We start from the raw sequence: 16,721 nt of genomic DNA, 5'->3' as shown, positions 1-16,721 counted from the left end.
CTTCTATCAGGTCGCCTCTCAACCTTCATCTCTCCAGGGTAAAGAGTCCCAGCTCCCTCAACCTAACTTCATAAGGCATGCCTCCCAGTCCAGGCAACATCCTTGTAAATCTCCTCTGTACCCTTTTAATAGCTTCTACGTCCTTCCTATAGTGAGACGACCAGAACTGCGCACAGTACTCCAAATGAGGCCTGACAAGGGTCTTATAAAGTTGCAGCATTACCTCCCGATTCCTAAACTCAATCCCTCGATTAATGAAGGCCAGTACACCATACGCCTTCCTGACCACATCCTCCACCTGCGAGGCCAATTTAAGAGTCCTGTGGACCCGGACCCCAAGATCCTTCTGCTCTTCAACACTACTAAGACTCCTGCCCTTGATAGTGTACTCGTTCATCCCGTTGGTTCTGCCAAAATGGACGACTACACATTTATCCGTGTTGAAGTCCATCTGCCACTTCTCCGCCCAGTCCTGCATCCTAGTTATGTCCTGCTGCAACTTTTGACATCCTTCCAGGCCATCCACAACACCACCGACCTTCGTGTCATCAGCGAACTTACTTACCCATCCCTCCACTTCCTCATCTAGGTCATTTATGAAAATGACAAACAGCAAGGGTCCTAGAACACATCCCTGGGGCACTCCACTGGTGACTGACCTCCATGCTGAAAAAGACCCATCCACAACCACTCTCTGCCTTCTGCAGGCAAGCCAGTTCTGGATCCACAAGGCCAAAGGCCCTTGGATCCCATGCCCTCTCACCTTCGCAAGAAGTCTTGCATGGGGGACCTTATCAAACGCCTTGCTGAAGTCCATGTACACCACGTCCACTGCACTTCCTTCGTCAATGTGTTCAGTCACATTTTCGAAGAACTCAACCAGGCTCGTAAGGCACGACCTGCCCTTGACAAAACCATGCTGACTATTTCTGATCATGTCAAACCTCTCCAAATGCTCGTAAATCTTGTCCCTCAGAAGCCTCTCCATCAGCTTACCAACCACTGAGGTCAGACTCACCAGTCGGTAATTTCCCGGGCTATCTCTGTTCCCTTTCTTGAAAATAGGAACTACATCCGCAATCCTCCAATCTTCCGGAACCTCTCCCATCTCCATTGACAATGCAAAGATCATCGCCAGGGGCTCTGCAATCACTTCCCTCGCCTCCCACAGTATCCTGGGGTACATCCCATCTGGTCCCGGCGACTTATCTATCTTGATAGAATTCAGAAGTTCTAACACATCCTCCTCCTTAATATCCACATACTCAATCTTTTCCATCTGCTGCAAAACCGTAGCAAAATCTCCCAGATCAGTTTCCACTGTGAATACTGAGGCAAAGTACTCATTAAGCACCTCTGCCATTTCCTCTGGTTCCACACAGACCTTTCCCCCTTCACCTTTTATAGGTCCTATCCCTTCTCTTCTCATCCTTTTACATTTCACATATTTATAGAAGGCCTTGGGATTCTCCTTAATCTTACCCGCCAAGGCCTTCTCATGACCCCTTCTGGCTCTCCTAATTTCCCTTTTAAGCTCCCTTCTACAATCCTTATACTCCTCAAGATCCTTAACATCTCCTAGTTCCCTGAATCTTTTGTACACCTTTCTTTTCCTCCTTACTAGGTTCACCACAGCTTTCGTGCACCACGGTTCCCGTGACCTACCAAAACCCCCTTGTCTCATCGGAACGTTGTCATGCAGAGCTCTAGACAAACATTCCTTGAACATCTGCCACCTTCCTTCGGTACTTTTCCCTAAGAACGCCTCCTTCCAGTTTATTTGTCCAAGTAACTTCCTGACTTCTTCGTATTTCCCCCTACTCCAGACAAACACCTTCCTAGCCTGCCTGATCCTGTCTCGTTCCAATGCAATTGTGAAGGAGATAGAATTATGATCACTATTCCCAAGATGCTCTCCTACCGAGAGATCCATCACCTGTCCTGGTTCATTCGCCAGTACCAGGTCAAGTACAGCCTCTCCCCTCGTAGGCTTATCCACGTACTGTGTCAGGAAACCTTCCTGAACACACCTAACAAACTCCTCCCCATCCAAACCCCTTACCCTAGGGATATTCCAGTCGATGTTTGGGAAATTGAAGTCTCCCATCACGACAACTCTGTTATTACTACATCTCTCTAGAATCTGTTTCCCTATCTGCACCTCAACTTCCCTGTCACTATTGGGCGGCCTATAGAATACACCCAGCAAAGTTTTCGACCCTTTGCTGTTCCTAACTTCCACCCACAGAGACTCAGTAGATAGTCCCTCCACAGCATCCTCCTTCGCTGCAGCCATGACACTGTCCCTGACCAACAGGGCCACTCCACCACCTCTTCTGCCACCCTCCCTGTCCTTCCTGAAGCATCTGAATCCTGGCACCTGAAGTACCCAGTCCTGTCCCTGAGACATCCAAGTCTCCGTAATGGCCACCACATCACATTCCCAAGCAGCAATCCACGCCCTAAGCTCACCTACCTTATTCACTACACTCCTGGCGTTAAAATATATACACTTCAGCCCCTCAGTCTGGGCATTACCCTTCTCCACCCCCTGTCTAACCTCCCTCTCATACTTCCTGCAGTCCTCTCCTACCTGGGAGCTAACCCTCCTCCGTCCCAGTCTCCCCATCACAATTCCCTCCCCCCATTCTTTCTAGTTTAAAGTCCCCCCGGTAGCCTTAGCCAGTCTTCCCACCAAGATATTAGTCCCCCTGGGATTTAAGTGCCACCCGTCTTTACTGTACAGGTCACACCTGCCCCTAAAGAGGTCCCAATGATCTAGGAACCGAAATCCCTGCCCTCTGCACCAGTCCCTCAGCCACGCATTCAGCCTCCACCTCATTCCATTCCTGCCCTCATTCTCCCGTGGCACAGGCAGCAATCCTGAGATTACTACCTTTGCTTTTCTCTTCCTCAGCTGCCTACCCAGTTCCCTATAGTCCCTTTTCACGACTGCCTCCCTCTTCTTGCCTACGTCAGTAGTACCTATATGCACTACAACCTCTGGTTCCTCACCCTCCCCCTTCAGGATATCTGGAACACGCCCAGAGACATCCCGGATCCCAGCTCCAGGGAGACAAACCACCATCCGCAACTCACGTCTACGTCCACAAAAACGCCTGTCCGCCCCCCTCACTGTGGAGTCCCCTATTAAAACTACCTTTCTGCTCTCTTTTTTGATTTTTTGACTTACTGGCTCAGCTCCAGAGACCTGGCCACCGCTTCCTCCCTCAGATGAGCTGTCCCCCCGAGTAGTACTCAAGCTGGAGTACTTATTTTGAAGGGGGACATCCACCGGCGTGCTCTCCATCACCCGAGGTTTCCCCTTCCTAATAGTTACCCAAGTGCCTTCTTCCCGTTGTCCTGGTGTGACTACTTGCTGATAGCTCCTATCTATAAGCTCCTCACTCTCTCGAATGAGCCGAAGGTCCTCGAGCTGCATTTGCAGCTCCTTAACCTGGTTCCGTAGGGTCTGCAGCTCCACACACCGAGCACAGGTGTGGATGTCTGGTAGACCAGGAGCTTCCAAGACCTCCCACATGTTGCACTGGCAACAACATACTGGCCTCACACCCATAATTGCCCCTTTTAGTAACCCAGAGGAAAAAGCATAAAAAAAAACTTATAACTTACCTTGCCTCACCCTTATCTCTTTGGCCCTATGAGCCAAAGCTCTTACAGCACACTCAAAAACAGAAGCAGTCTTACCTGCTCTCAGTCAGAGCCCCCCTCTCTCTCTCTCTTTTTTAGGTTAGAGGAGGGGGGAGGGCTGGGATACTCTACCTATGTAGAGTATCGGGAATCCCCTCCTGTCTAATTTATAGTAAGGTTAAAAAAACTTGACCCGAGTGCCCTAGCAACTACTTCCGGTGCAAAAATTAAAGCAAAAAAACTAAAACAAAGTTAGTTTTAAAAAAGAAAAGAAAAAAGTCGCTGTACTCACCCACAAGCTCTCCACTCGCAAATCGCAGTTAGGATTATGTTCATTGAGGTTTAGAAAAGCGAGCAAGGATGTCACAGAAACTTATAAAATTCTAACAGGATTAGACAAGGTAGATTCAGAATGTCCCTGATGTTGGGAGGTGTCCAGAACTCGGGGTCATAGTTTAAGGATACAGGGTAAACCTTTTAGAACTGAGGCGAGGAGAAATTTCTTCACCCATGGGTGAATGGTGGTGAATGTGTGGAATTCAGTACCACAGAACATAGTTGAGACCAAACTGTTGCCTGATTTCAAGAAGAAATTAGATATAGCTCTAGGGGCTAAAGGGATCAACGGTTATGGAAGAAGGGGATCAGGACATTGAATTTGATGATCAGCCATGATCAAGATGAATGGCGGAGCAGGTTGGAAGGGCCGAATGGCCTCCTCCTGCTTCTAGTTTGTGTGCATATGTGTGACCCATGATTTGAGTGGTGGCGGAGGATGCCCCTCTTTTCTGAGGGATTGGTAGTGCTCTCCTTGACCCTCGGGGTCCAGCATGTCACATCCCTGCTTCTGGGTAACACATGTAAAACTCGCCCGCTGGCGTTCCTGCTGGTAGGCTGGCTGAATGTCGTGAGGCTGCAAACGTCCTGTCAAACCCGTTAGGGTCACTCAAATTAGCAGGTTTGTATAATTATCAGGGTCAACAAACAGGGCTGGTCGGGTGAATCCCGAGAGCTCTCACGACCATCAGGAACTCTGATTTTCAGCTGATACCCTGTTCACTGGAGCGTCGGAATTCTCACCGGCTCAAGGGTTCAGAGAATCAGGCCCTACTTTGATACAGTGCTTCCCATGGCCACCAGATGTCTCAAAGCACTTTAAAAGCCTATGTAGAAAATGGAGTAGTAAATATGTGCACAGCAAGTTCCCACAAACAAAAACATTTGAATGATAAATATTGGCCAGCTCATTGACTCTGTTCTTCTCCAGAATAGGGTGAAAGATCTGTTACATTCAGACCTCAGCTTCATGAGGATACCTCCAACAATGCAGCACTCCCATTGTACTACACTGGAATATTAGCCCAAAGTTTTGTGCTCAAACATTGGATTTGGACATGAAACCACAACCATGAGACGCAGGCATTGGTTACGGGAATAGGGCATTGGTAAGAGTTTGAGCAGATATCCTTCTGCTAGAATTCTAGACACTGGAATTTACCAGAACAGCGTTACAGAAGAGGGACTTCAGTTATATGGAGAGAATGGAGAAGCAGCAATTGATCTCTTTAGAGGAGAAAAGGTTAAAGGGAGATTTAAAAGAGACTTTCAAGATAACGAAAGGAGTAAAGAGAATAAACTGTTTTGAATGGCACAAGGATGAATAACTAGAGAATGCAGACTGAAGATAAACAAACCTGAAGGCAGTGTGAGGAAATGTGTTTTTACAATGAACTACTGGGAGCTGCAATGCACTACTCAAGACTCCAGAGGATTCAACACAAACTTTCAAAAAGAAAGAGCATCAATATTGCAGGAAGAAACTGTCAGGCTGTGAGAAAGGAACAGAGAATATTGGACTGATTGGACAGCTCTCTCCAAGGGTTGGTAGTCTCTTTCCGAGCTGCATCACTGGGTGATTGTTAAACATTTGACAGTCGCCCATTTCCTGAGGGATAGTCCCTTGGATATGGTTTCTACACAAGGTTCATATCTTTGGAGCAAGGCAAAGGAGGGATGGTACTTCAGGAAAGAGAGAAGACTAAGAGGGGTATAAAATGCTACTTATATTTGCACTCACTCTCCTTACCACCACCCACCTACATAGTACAAACAACAGTGGGGTAATGAGACATAGAACATAGAACATAGAACATTACAGCGCAGAACAGGCCCTTCGGCCCACGATGTTGCGCCGACCAGTTTAAAAAAAAACAACAACAATGACCCACTAACCTAAACCAATCCCTTTTCGTCCATAAACCTGTCCACAGACCTCTTAAATGCCCCCAAACTAGGCGCATTTACAACTGCAGCAGGCAGGGCATTCCAATCCCTCACCACCCTCTGGGTAAAGAACCTACCCCTGACATCTGTCCTATAACTACCCCCCCTTAGTTTAAAGCCATGCCCCCTCGTGCTAGATTTTTCCATCAGAGGAAAAAGGCTATCACTATCCACCCTATCTAAACCTCTAATCATCTTATATGTTTCAATAAGATCCCCTCTTAGCCGCCTTCTTTCCAGCGAAAACAACCCCAAATCCCTCAGCCTCTCCTCATAGGATCTCCCCACCATACCAGGCAACATCCTGGTAAACCTCCTCTGCACCCTCTCCAAAGCCTCCACATCCTTCCTGTAATGTGGGGACCAGAACTGCACACAATACTCCAAGTGCGGCCGCACCAGAGTTGTGTACAGTTGCAACATAACGCTACGACTCCTAAATTCAATCCCCCTACCAATAAACGCCAAGACACCGTATGCCTTCTTAACAACCTTATCTACTTGATTCCCAACTTTCAGGGATCTATGTACACATACACCTAGATCCCTCTGCTCCTCCACACTATTCAAAGTCTTCCCGTTAGCCCTATTCCTACCAAAGTGAATTACCTCACATTTCTCTGCATTAAACTCCATCCGCCACCTCTCGGCCCAGCTCTGCAACCTGTCTAAGTCTTCCTGCAAACTATGACACCCTTCCTCACTATCTACCACACCTCCGACTTTGGTGTCATCAGCAAATTTACTGATCCACCCAACTATACCCTCATCCAGATCATTAATAAAAATCACAAACAGCAGTGGCCCCAACACAGATCCCTGAGGCACACCACTTGTAACCGAACTCCATGATGAATATTTACCGTCAACCACTACCCTCTGTCTCCTATCCGCTAGCCAATTCCTAATCCAGTTCCCTAGATCACCCCCAATCCCATACATCTGCATTTTGTGCAGAAGCCTACCATGGTGAACCTTATCAAACGCCTTACTAAAATCCATATACACCACGTCCACTGCCTTACCCCCATCCACCTCTTTGGTCACTTTCTCAAAAAACTCAATAAGGTTAGTAAGGCACGACCTACCCGCCACAAAACCATGCTGACTATCTCCAATCAACTCATTACTCTCCAAATAACTATAAATCCTATCCCTAATAATTTTTTCCAAAACCTTGCCCACAACAGAAGTGAGACTCACCGGTCTATAATTCCCGGGGAAGTCTCTGTTCCCCTTCTTAAACAATGGGACAACATTCGCTAACCTCCAATCATCTGGTACTATACCAGAGGCCAACGACGACCTGAAGATCAGAGCCAGAGGCTCTGCAATCACTTCTCTTGCCTCCCAGAGAATCCTGGGGTAAATCCCATCCGGACCAGGGGACTTATCTATTTTCAGACCCTCCAGAATATCCAGCACATCCTCCTTATCAACTGTAACACTGTCAATTCTACTCCCCTGCAACCCAGTGTCCTCCTCAGCTATATCCATGTCCCCCTGCGTGAACACCGAAGAGAAATATTGGTTCAATGCTTCACCAATCTCCTCCGGTTCCACACATAACTTCCCTCTGCCGTCTATAACTGGCCCTAACCTTGCCCTAACCAACCTTCTGTTCTTGACATACCTATAGAACGCCTTAGGATTCTCCTTAACCCTATCAGCCAAAGTCTTCTCATGTCCTCTTTTAGCCCTTCTTAGCTCGCTCTTCAACTCCCTCCTAGCCAATCTAAAGCTCTCTAGTGCACTATCCAAGTGCTCACGTCTCATCCGAACATAAGCCTCCTTTTTCTTTTTAACCAACGAATCAACTTTTTTGGTGCACCACGGTTCCCTAGCCTTACCAATTCCACCTTGCCTGACAGGGACATACCTATCACAGACTTGCAGTAGCTGCTCCTTGAAAAAACTCCACATTTCGGACGTTCCCAATCCCTGTAATCTCCTAGTCCAACCTATGTTTCCTAATTCTCTCCTAATAGCCTCATAATTACCCTTCCCCCAGCTAAAACCACTGGCCCGAGGTTCATGCCTATCCCTTTCCATCACTAAGGTGAACGTAACCGAATTGTGGTCACTATCACCAAAATGCACACCAACTTCCAAATCCAACACCTGACCTGGCTCATTTCCCAGCACCAAATCCAATATAGCCTCACCTCTAGTTGGCCTATCTACATACTGAGTCAAAAAACCTTCCTGCACGCTTTGCACAAAAACTGACCCCTCTAACGAGCTAGAGCTATAACAATTCCAATCAATATTAGTAAAGTTAAAGTCCCCCATAACAATTACCCTATTACTTTCACTCCTAACCAGGATCGTCTCTGCAATCCTTTCCTCAACCTCTCTAGAACTTTTAGGAGGTCTATAAAAGACTCCCAACAGGGTGACCTCTCCTCTCCTATTTCTAATCTCCGCCCATACTACCTCAACAGACAAGTCCTCATCAAACCTCCTCTCTGACACTGTGATACAATCCCTGACCAATAATGCTACCCCTCCCCCCCTTCTACCTCCTTCTCTACTTCGACTAAAACATTTAAACCCCGGGACCTGCAGCATCCATTCCTGCCCCTGCTCTATCCATGTCTCTGAAATGGCCACAACATCGAAGTCCCAGGTACTGATCCACGCTGCAAGTTCACCCACTTTATTGCGAATACTCCTCGCATTGAAGTATACACATTTCAAACCCTGCTCCACCCCACCCCTGCGATGCCATGCATTGCAGTCCCCATCCATGCACCCCTCACTTTCAACCCCTCTACTCAGGATCCCTCCCCCCCTCCGAATCAGTTTAAACTTCCCTGCATAGCCCTAGCAAATTTACCCCCCCAGGATATTGGTCCCCTTCTGATTCAGGTGTAGACCATCCCTCTTATAGAGGTCCCACCTTCCCCAGAACGAGCCCCAATTGCTTAAGTACCTGAACCCCTCCCTCCTGCACCATCCTCTCAGCCACAAGTTCAAACTTTCCCTTTCTCTATTCCTCTCTAAACTATCTCGTGGCACAGGCAAGAGTCCGGAGATAACCACTCTATCAGTCTTGGCCTTTAGTTTCCACCCCAACTCCATAAATCTCTGCTTAATATCCCCTTCCCTTAACCTCCCTATGTCATGTGTCCCCACATGAACAATAACTTGGGGTTGATCTCCTCTAAGAGTCCTGAATACCTTTTCAGATACATCCCGGACCCCAGCCCCTGGTAGGCAACACACCAGCCCTAAGTCCCTACCTTTACTTCCGACCCTCCTATCTGTCCCCTTAACCGTGGAGTCCCCAATCACGAGGCCCAATCGTTTACAGCCCCTAACCACCTGAGCTTTCATACTAGGCTCACCCCCAGTGACCTGGTCCCTTTGACTATCCCCAGTTGTTTCCTCCTCAACTGTAGCCTCCAGGACCGAAAACCTATTTTGGAGGGGAACCGCCCCAGGGGATTGTCCCCCCGATTGCTTCTTTCCCCTCTTCCTGGCAGTGACCCAAGACTCATTTTTAGGAGTGACTATTTCCTTATAACTCCTATCGATTTCCACCTCTACCTCCCGAATTATGCGGAGTTCCTCTAACTCCACCTCCAGCTCCTTTACACGCTCCTCCAGAAGCTGCAATCTAACACACTTCCTACAAGTAAACTCCCCTGAAACACTACTAGATTCCCTCACCACATACATCCCACAGGAGATGCAGCTTACTGCCTGAACTGCCATCCCTGAAGCAATTACCAGCAGAAAAATAAATTAAAAAACAAACAACAAACTTCCCCCACTCTTATAATTAGGTTAGAGGAGGTGGGAGGGTGGGATTCTCTACCAGTGTAGAGGATCGGGTATCCTCTCTACACTAATTTACAGGGTTAGGGGCCCAAGAAAAAAAAACTACAACTCCCGGCAAGCGTCCTAGTGACGATTTCCGGTTTCTAACTAATTTAAAAAAACCGCCGAAACTCGCGACTTTAAAACTATAAATAAAAAGTTAAACAATATAAACAGATAAATGTACCTTATTTGCTGCCTCCTCTCACGCCCAAAAATCGCTGCCTCTCGATACTGCTCCTCAGGAACAATGAGGCCGAGTACACGGAGGTAGGTGCTTATAAACCCGAGAAAAAAAAACTACAACTCCCGGCAAGCGTCCTAGTGACGATTTCCGGTTTCTAACTAATTTAAAAAAACCGCCGAAACTCGGACACACCTCGGATATAGGACAATCGAAATCCACGGGAGCGCCCGGAACTGGAGCGACCAGAGTGGAAGTAGATCCAGACATGATCCCGGGTGGAGATGAAGGGTTCAGGGATGTACGAGCCACACATTCTGTAATCATCTTTCTTTGGGTCTGGACCTACCATCAACCAGTCCACCATGCACCTGTGGGAATTCTGCAGGTCAAAATTCTGAAAGCTGGAAGATACAAGAGAGGAATGTCACCTTCAAAGGGCAAAGAAAATTACAGCACAGGAACAGGCCATTCGGCTCTCCAAGCCGTGCAGGACCATGCTGCCTGACTTAACTAAAACCCCCTACCCTTCCGGGGACCATATCCCTCTATTCCCATCCTATTCATGTACTTGTCAAGACGCCCCACGGAAGTCACTACTGTAGGCGCTTCCACTATCTCCCCTGGCAACAAGTTCCAGGCACCCACCAGCCTCTGTGTAAAAAATCTACATCGTACATCTCTTTCAAACCTTAGCCCTCGCACCTTAAACCTGTGCCCCCTAGTAATTGACTCTTCCATCCTGGGAAAAAGCTTCTGACTATACACTCTGTCCACGCCTCTCATAATCTTGTAGACTTCTATCAGGTTGCCCCTCAATCTCTGTCGTTCCAGTGAGAACAAACCAAGTTTCTCCAACCTCTCCTCATAGCTAATACCCTCCATACCAGGCAACATCCTGGTAAACCTTTTCTGTACCCTCTCCAAAGCCTCCACATCCTTCTGGTAGTGTGGCGACCAGAATTGAACACTACATTCCAAGTGCGGCCAAACTAAGATTCTATAAAGCTGCAACATGACTTGCCAATTTTTAAACTCAATGCCCCGACTGATGAAGGCAAGCATGTCGTATGCCTTCTTGACTACCTTCTCCACCAGCATTGCCACTTTCAGTGACCTGTGCACCCAGATCCCTTTGCCCATCAACACTCTTAAAAGTTCTGCCATTTACTGTATATTTCCTATCTGTATTAGACCTTCCAAAATGCATTACCTCACATTTGTCCGGATTAAACTCCATCTGCCATCTCTCCGCCCAAGTCTCCAACTGATCTATATCCTGCTCTATCCTCTGATTGTCCTCATCGCTATCCACAAATCCACCAACCTTTATGTCGCCCACAAACTTACTAATCCATCCAGTTACATTTTCCTCAAAATCATTTATATATTACAAACAGCAAAGGCTCCAGCACTAACCCTTAGGGACGCCACTTGTCACAGCCCTCTATTCAGAAATGCACCCTTCCACTGCTACCTTATGTCTTCTTTGACTGAGCCAGTTTTATGTCCTTCGTTTAAACTCGTGGCTGGACAGTTCTTCACCAGACAATCCCTACGTATGCTAATTTCCAAACTGTGTGCATCACTGGCAAAGCTGGCAAGTGCTTCCCATCCAAACAGTTACCCTGTCAGTGGTCAGTCTTCTCCTGTTTTATTGTAACTGAGAATTTCACTGAATCCTTTCAGAGGGCAGTTAAGAGTCAACCACATAGCTGCGCATCTGGAGTCTAGAAAGATGGGCAATAAATGCTGGCCAGCCAGCAACACCCATGTCCCACAAATGAATTAAAAAAAACAACAGTGGGACCCTGAGAGATAGCTCAAATTGGAAGTTAAGCTGGCAATGGGAAGTAAAAGTGGGGCAAATTAAATCAGAAGACAGACTAAATGAAGGTGAACTAAACCTAGAATGTGGAACGTGGCAGCCCATTTAGAAAATCGTACCGGCCTCATGACTCCTAGTTTTTCCAAAGGTTTAAATACTGCTGCAACTTTGATGCAAGGCACTGGGTGTGGTCTAAAAATTTTGAAGTAACAGTCTAAATTAATGTAGATTTTAACCTCAACTCCCCAAATTTTGCCTAATTTATTGTGAAAGACCTTTTTTTTAAAAAAACTTCTTGTAAACTACCATCAGTTACACTGAAATATCCAGCCAATTGAGTTTTATTTGACATAACTGATCGTATCCCATGAGAGTAGGCCCCACGCCTTTAGCGACAAGGATCGGTAATTGAGGAGACTGGTGCTGAGAAGTCACTGGCACAGCTATAGTTTCCAAGGTTTTTAGGGTTTCTCTCCTGTATATGTGGCCAATCTAGCTGTTGTATTACTTAACTTTAGAGATTGAACTCCACCTTGAACATATTTAAATGTCAGCTCCTCTCTGATGGTAACAGAAGTACCAGTATTCACTTCCATGTGTAGCAGGCTATCCGTTTACCAGGGGTAATATTACGAAGGGATCCCATTTACTCCTCTTGGCAATATTCAAATGAAATATCTTAGATTCCTCTTCTGAATCACATTCTCAATTATGGACTAGAATCCAGTTATTTTTAAGTCAGGTGCATTCTGTTTGGTTCAGCCCTTAACTCGAATGTGGCCTCTGACTATAGCCAAAATAAATAGAATCCCAGGGTTTACAATTTTTCTGGAGTGACCTCTCCCACGCCCATAACATTCATCAGAATTCCTGGGTCATTGACCCGTTTTCTTTCTCATCTGTCCCTTGCCTTGCTCAGTGAGTTTCTGCTTTAATTCTTCTGCGCACTCAACTCTGCCCTCCCAACTTGCAATGGTTTTGCACCATTGCTGATTCACCTGACCTGTATACAGGCACTGTAACTCGAGACTGCCTCCGCACTCTCAATCGCCTGAACTATCTCCATGGATTTCTCCTGCCAGCAGTTTTTTCCACATGTTTGTTATTTACACCGCAAATTAATCTGTCTGTCAACATGTCACTTAGCAACGGTCCAAATTTGCAGGGCTCTGCCAATTTTCTTAGTCTTGCCGTGTATGTTGCAAACATCTCCATTGGGCCTTTACAGCACAGTTAAAGTTAAAATGCTGCATGACAATTGATGGTCTGGGCTTATAATGATCCTTTGCCAATGTTCCAAGCTAGTCAAAAGACTGTGCATCCGGAGTTTCTGCGGATGTTAAAATTTCTAATGAGAATAAAAGTCTGGGGTCCACATTCTGTAAGCAGAATGATTTGTTGCTCATCCTCTCCTGTAATTTCATGAGCGAAAAAGTAGTGGAGTTTTTCAACATACTGAACCAAACTGTTCAGCCTCTGGGTCAAAAAGATCAATGTTCCCAAAAACAGGTATTATTTTTATTTATTGCTGCTGCAGAGATTTTTTGAAAAGCTTTCAAAGGCATAATTTCACCCCCTTGGTCCCCAGTGCCGGTGACTGTATTCCCGATTTACCTCGTCGCCAATGTAATAACTGTGAGGCTCAACAATTAATCGGCAAATGAAAGTAGCAAAGCTGGTTATCATAATTAAACTTTGTACAAGGGAGGACAACAGAAACCATCTTACTCAACTCCCCAGTGGCCAACTGCCAGCAATCAACCACCGCTCTCCAAATGCTGCTCTATGAGTTTGAACTCACGCTCCGCCATCACAGGGCTGGAGTTTGAACGCAAGAACATAAGAACATAAGAAATAGGAGCAGGAGTAGGCCATCTAGCCCTTCGAGCCTGCTCTGCCATTCAATAAGATCATGGCTGATCTGTCGCTGCTCAGTTCCACTTTCCCGCCCTCTCCCCATAACCCTTAATCCCCTTGCCTATCAAAAACCCATCAACCCGCGTCTTAAAAATATTTAGCGAGGCAGCCTCCACCACTTCAACGGGCAGAGAATTCCAGAGATTCACCACCCTTTGAGTGAAGAAGTTCCTCCTCAACTCCATTCTAAACCGCCCCCCTTTTATCTTGAGGCTGTGCCCCCTAGTCCTACTGTCTTTTTTGAGCAGGAAGAGTCTCTCCACCTCTATCCTATCCATCCCATTCATCATCTTATACGTCTCAATGAGATCTCCCCTCATTCTTCTAAACTCTAACAAGTACAAGCCCAGTTTATTCAGCCTCTCCTCATAGCTCAACCCCCTCAACTCCGGTATCAGCCTAGTAAACCTCCTCTGCACTCCCTCTAAGGCCAAAATATCTTTGCGCAGGTGCGGCGCCCAAAACTGCACACAGTACTCCAGCTGTGGCCTCACCAATGCCCTATACAGCTGCAGCAAGACCTCCCTACTTTTATATTCAATCCCCCTCGCTATGAAGGCCAGCATCCCCTTCGCCTTCCTGACCACCTGCTGCACGTGCAAGCTGGGTTTTTGCGACTCATGCACAAGGACCCTGAGGTCCCTCTGCACTGTCGCCTGCTGCAGTTTTTCGCCACGTAAGTAATAGTCCTTCCTACCATTCTTCCTACCAAAGTGGACCACCTCACACTTGCCAACATTAAATTCCATTTGCCATTTGTTTGGGCTTGCACTCAATCGTTGCTCTGCGCTCTTAGACTCACACTCAACCACCATGCACAGGATCTGCCATGCCACCACAGTAGACTCAAGTTTTGCATACATCAGGTTGCTGTTCCACACTCCCTTACTAACCTTGGATATAACCAATTATAGCCATTGTGAAACATGCATTGATTTCTCTGTTACTTGCATTCCAATTTCTACTTCTTCCTATTTATTCAATTAAATTCCAATTTATTGACCACAGCTCTCTTCCACCTTCTTCTATTGGCAAAAAGATACAAAAGTTTGAGATCACATGCCAACCAACTCACAAATAGCTTCTTCCCTGCTGTCATCAGGCTTCTGAATAGTGCTGACATATATTAAGTTGTTCTTTCTCTATACCCATGATTGCAATACTATATTTTGTATCCCAATCAATAATAAATCAAATTACTTATCAAAAACATTATTCTTACTGTCCATAATCCTTGAGTCTGAAAAAAAATCATTTACCATTGCTCACTGCTTCCTGCCATTAAGCCAAATTTTAATCAAATTTGACACTAATCTTCCTATTCATTAGAACATAAGAACATAAGAAATAGGAGCAGGAGTAGGCCATCCAGCCCTTCGAGCCTGCCCCACCATTCAGTAAGATCATGGCTGATCTGAAGCGGATCAGTTCCACTTCCCCGCTTTCTCCCCATAACCCTTAATTCCCTTGTCTGTCAAACACCTATCTACCCGTGACTTAAATATATTTAGCGAGGTAGCCTCCACCACTTCAATGGGCAGAGAATTCCAGAGATTCGCCACCCTTTGAGTGAATAAGTTCCTCCTCAACTCCGTTCGAAACTGTTCCCCCCCCCCCCTTATCTTGAGGCTGCGCCCTCTAGTCCTGCTGTCCTTTCTGAGCGGGAAGAATCTCTCTACCTCTACCCTATCCATCCGTTTCATTACCTTATACGCCTCTATAAGATCCCCCCTCACCCTTCTAAACTTCAACGAGTACAGACCCAATCTATTTAGTCTCTCTTCATAGTCCAACCCCCTCATCTCCGGTATCAGCCTACTGAACCTCCTCTGCACTCCCTCCAAGTCCAAAACATCCTTGCACAACTGTGGCAACCAAAACTGCACACAGTACTCCAGCTGCGGCCTCGCCAGTGCCCTGTACAGTTGCAGCAAGACCTCCCTGCTTTTACATTCTATTCTATTTATATTCCATGAGCTTCAACTATGTTAACTTGCCATTTATACAGGACACCAATTTCTTAAATAGAACCACAGAAAATTACAGCTCAGAAACAGGCTTTTTGGCCCTTCTTGTCTGTGCCGAACCATTTTTTGCCCAGTCTCACTGACCTACACTTGGACGATATCCCTCCGCACCCCTCTCATCCATGTACCCGTCCAAGATTTTCTTAAATGTTAAAAGTGACCCCGCATTTACCACTTTATCCGGCAGCTCATTCCACACTCCCACCACTCTCTGCATGAAGAAGCCCCACCCCCCCCAAAATTCCCTTTAAACTTTTCTCCTTTCACCCTTAACACACGCCCTCTGGTTTTTTTCTCCTCTAGCCTCAGTGGAAAAAGCCTGCTTGCATTCACTCTATCTACACCCATCAAAATCTTATACACCTCTATCAAATCTCCCCTCATTCTCCAGGGAATAAAGTCCTAACCTATTCAATCTCTCTCTGTAACTCAGCTTCTCAAGTCCCAGCAACATCCTCGTGAACCTTCTCTGCACTCTTTCAACCTTATTTACATCCTTCCTGTAACTAGGTGACCAACATTTATTGCACTGACTTCACTCAAACCTTTTTTCGCTGAAGTAAAAGCAAAATATTGCAGATGCTGGAAATCTGAAGAGCCATACAGACTTGAGATTCTTTCAGAACATTACATGCGCAGTGGATAATGGGGAACCTGTGGATGTGGTGTATCCAGATTGCCATGTCCCTCCTGAAACATCTGGATCCCAGCACTTGAAGTATCCAGTCCTGTCCCTAAGACATCCAAGTCTCTAATGGCCACCACATCACATTTCCAAGCAACAATCCATGCTCTAAACTCATCCACTTTGTTCACATCACTCCTTGCGTTAAAATAGACATCTCAAACCTTCAGTCTGAGCGCTCCCCTTCTCCATCACCTGTCTATCCTCCCTCTTACGCTGTCGACAATCCCTCTCTATTTGCGAGCTAACCTTCTCGCTCCCAGTCACTTCATCTCGATTCCCTCCCCCCAACCATTCTAGTTTAAAGTCTCCCCAGTAGCC

General features: G+C 46.4%; 1 protein-coding gene across 1 annotated transcript in view; it reads right to left on the bottom strand.

Moving 5' to 3' along the window:
* lrp3 (low density lipoprotein receptor-related protein 3) overlaps positions 1-16,721 on the bottom strand; it is a 72,816-nt gene that overhangs the window by 43,366 nt on the left and 12,729 nt on the right. Inside the window, exon 4 of the mRNA XM_080186661.1 lies at positions 10,139-10,347. Within this exon, the coding sequence (XP_080042787.1) occupies positions 10,139-10,347 (209 nt within the window). The remainder of the gene's footprint in view (positions 1-10,138; positions 10,348-16,721) is intronic.

Source organism: Carcharhinus amblyrhynchos, chromosome 4, assembly GCF_965287045.1.
Source record: "Carcharhinus amblyrhynchos chromosome 4, sCarAmb.v2.hapA, whole genome shotgun sequence".
In the NCBI taxonomy this organism is placed as follows: Eukaryota; Metazoa; Chordata; class Chondrichthyes; order Carcharhiniformes; family Carcharhinidae; genus Carcharhinus; species Carcharhinus amblyrhynchos.
This window is presented reverse-complemented; position numbering and strand designations above follow the sequence as displayed.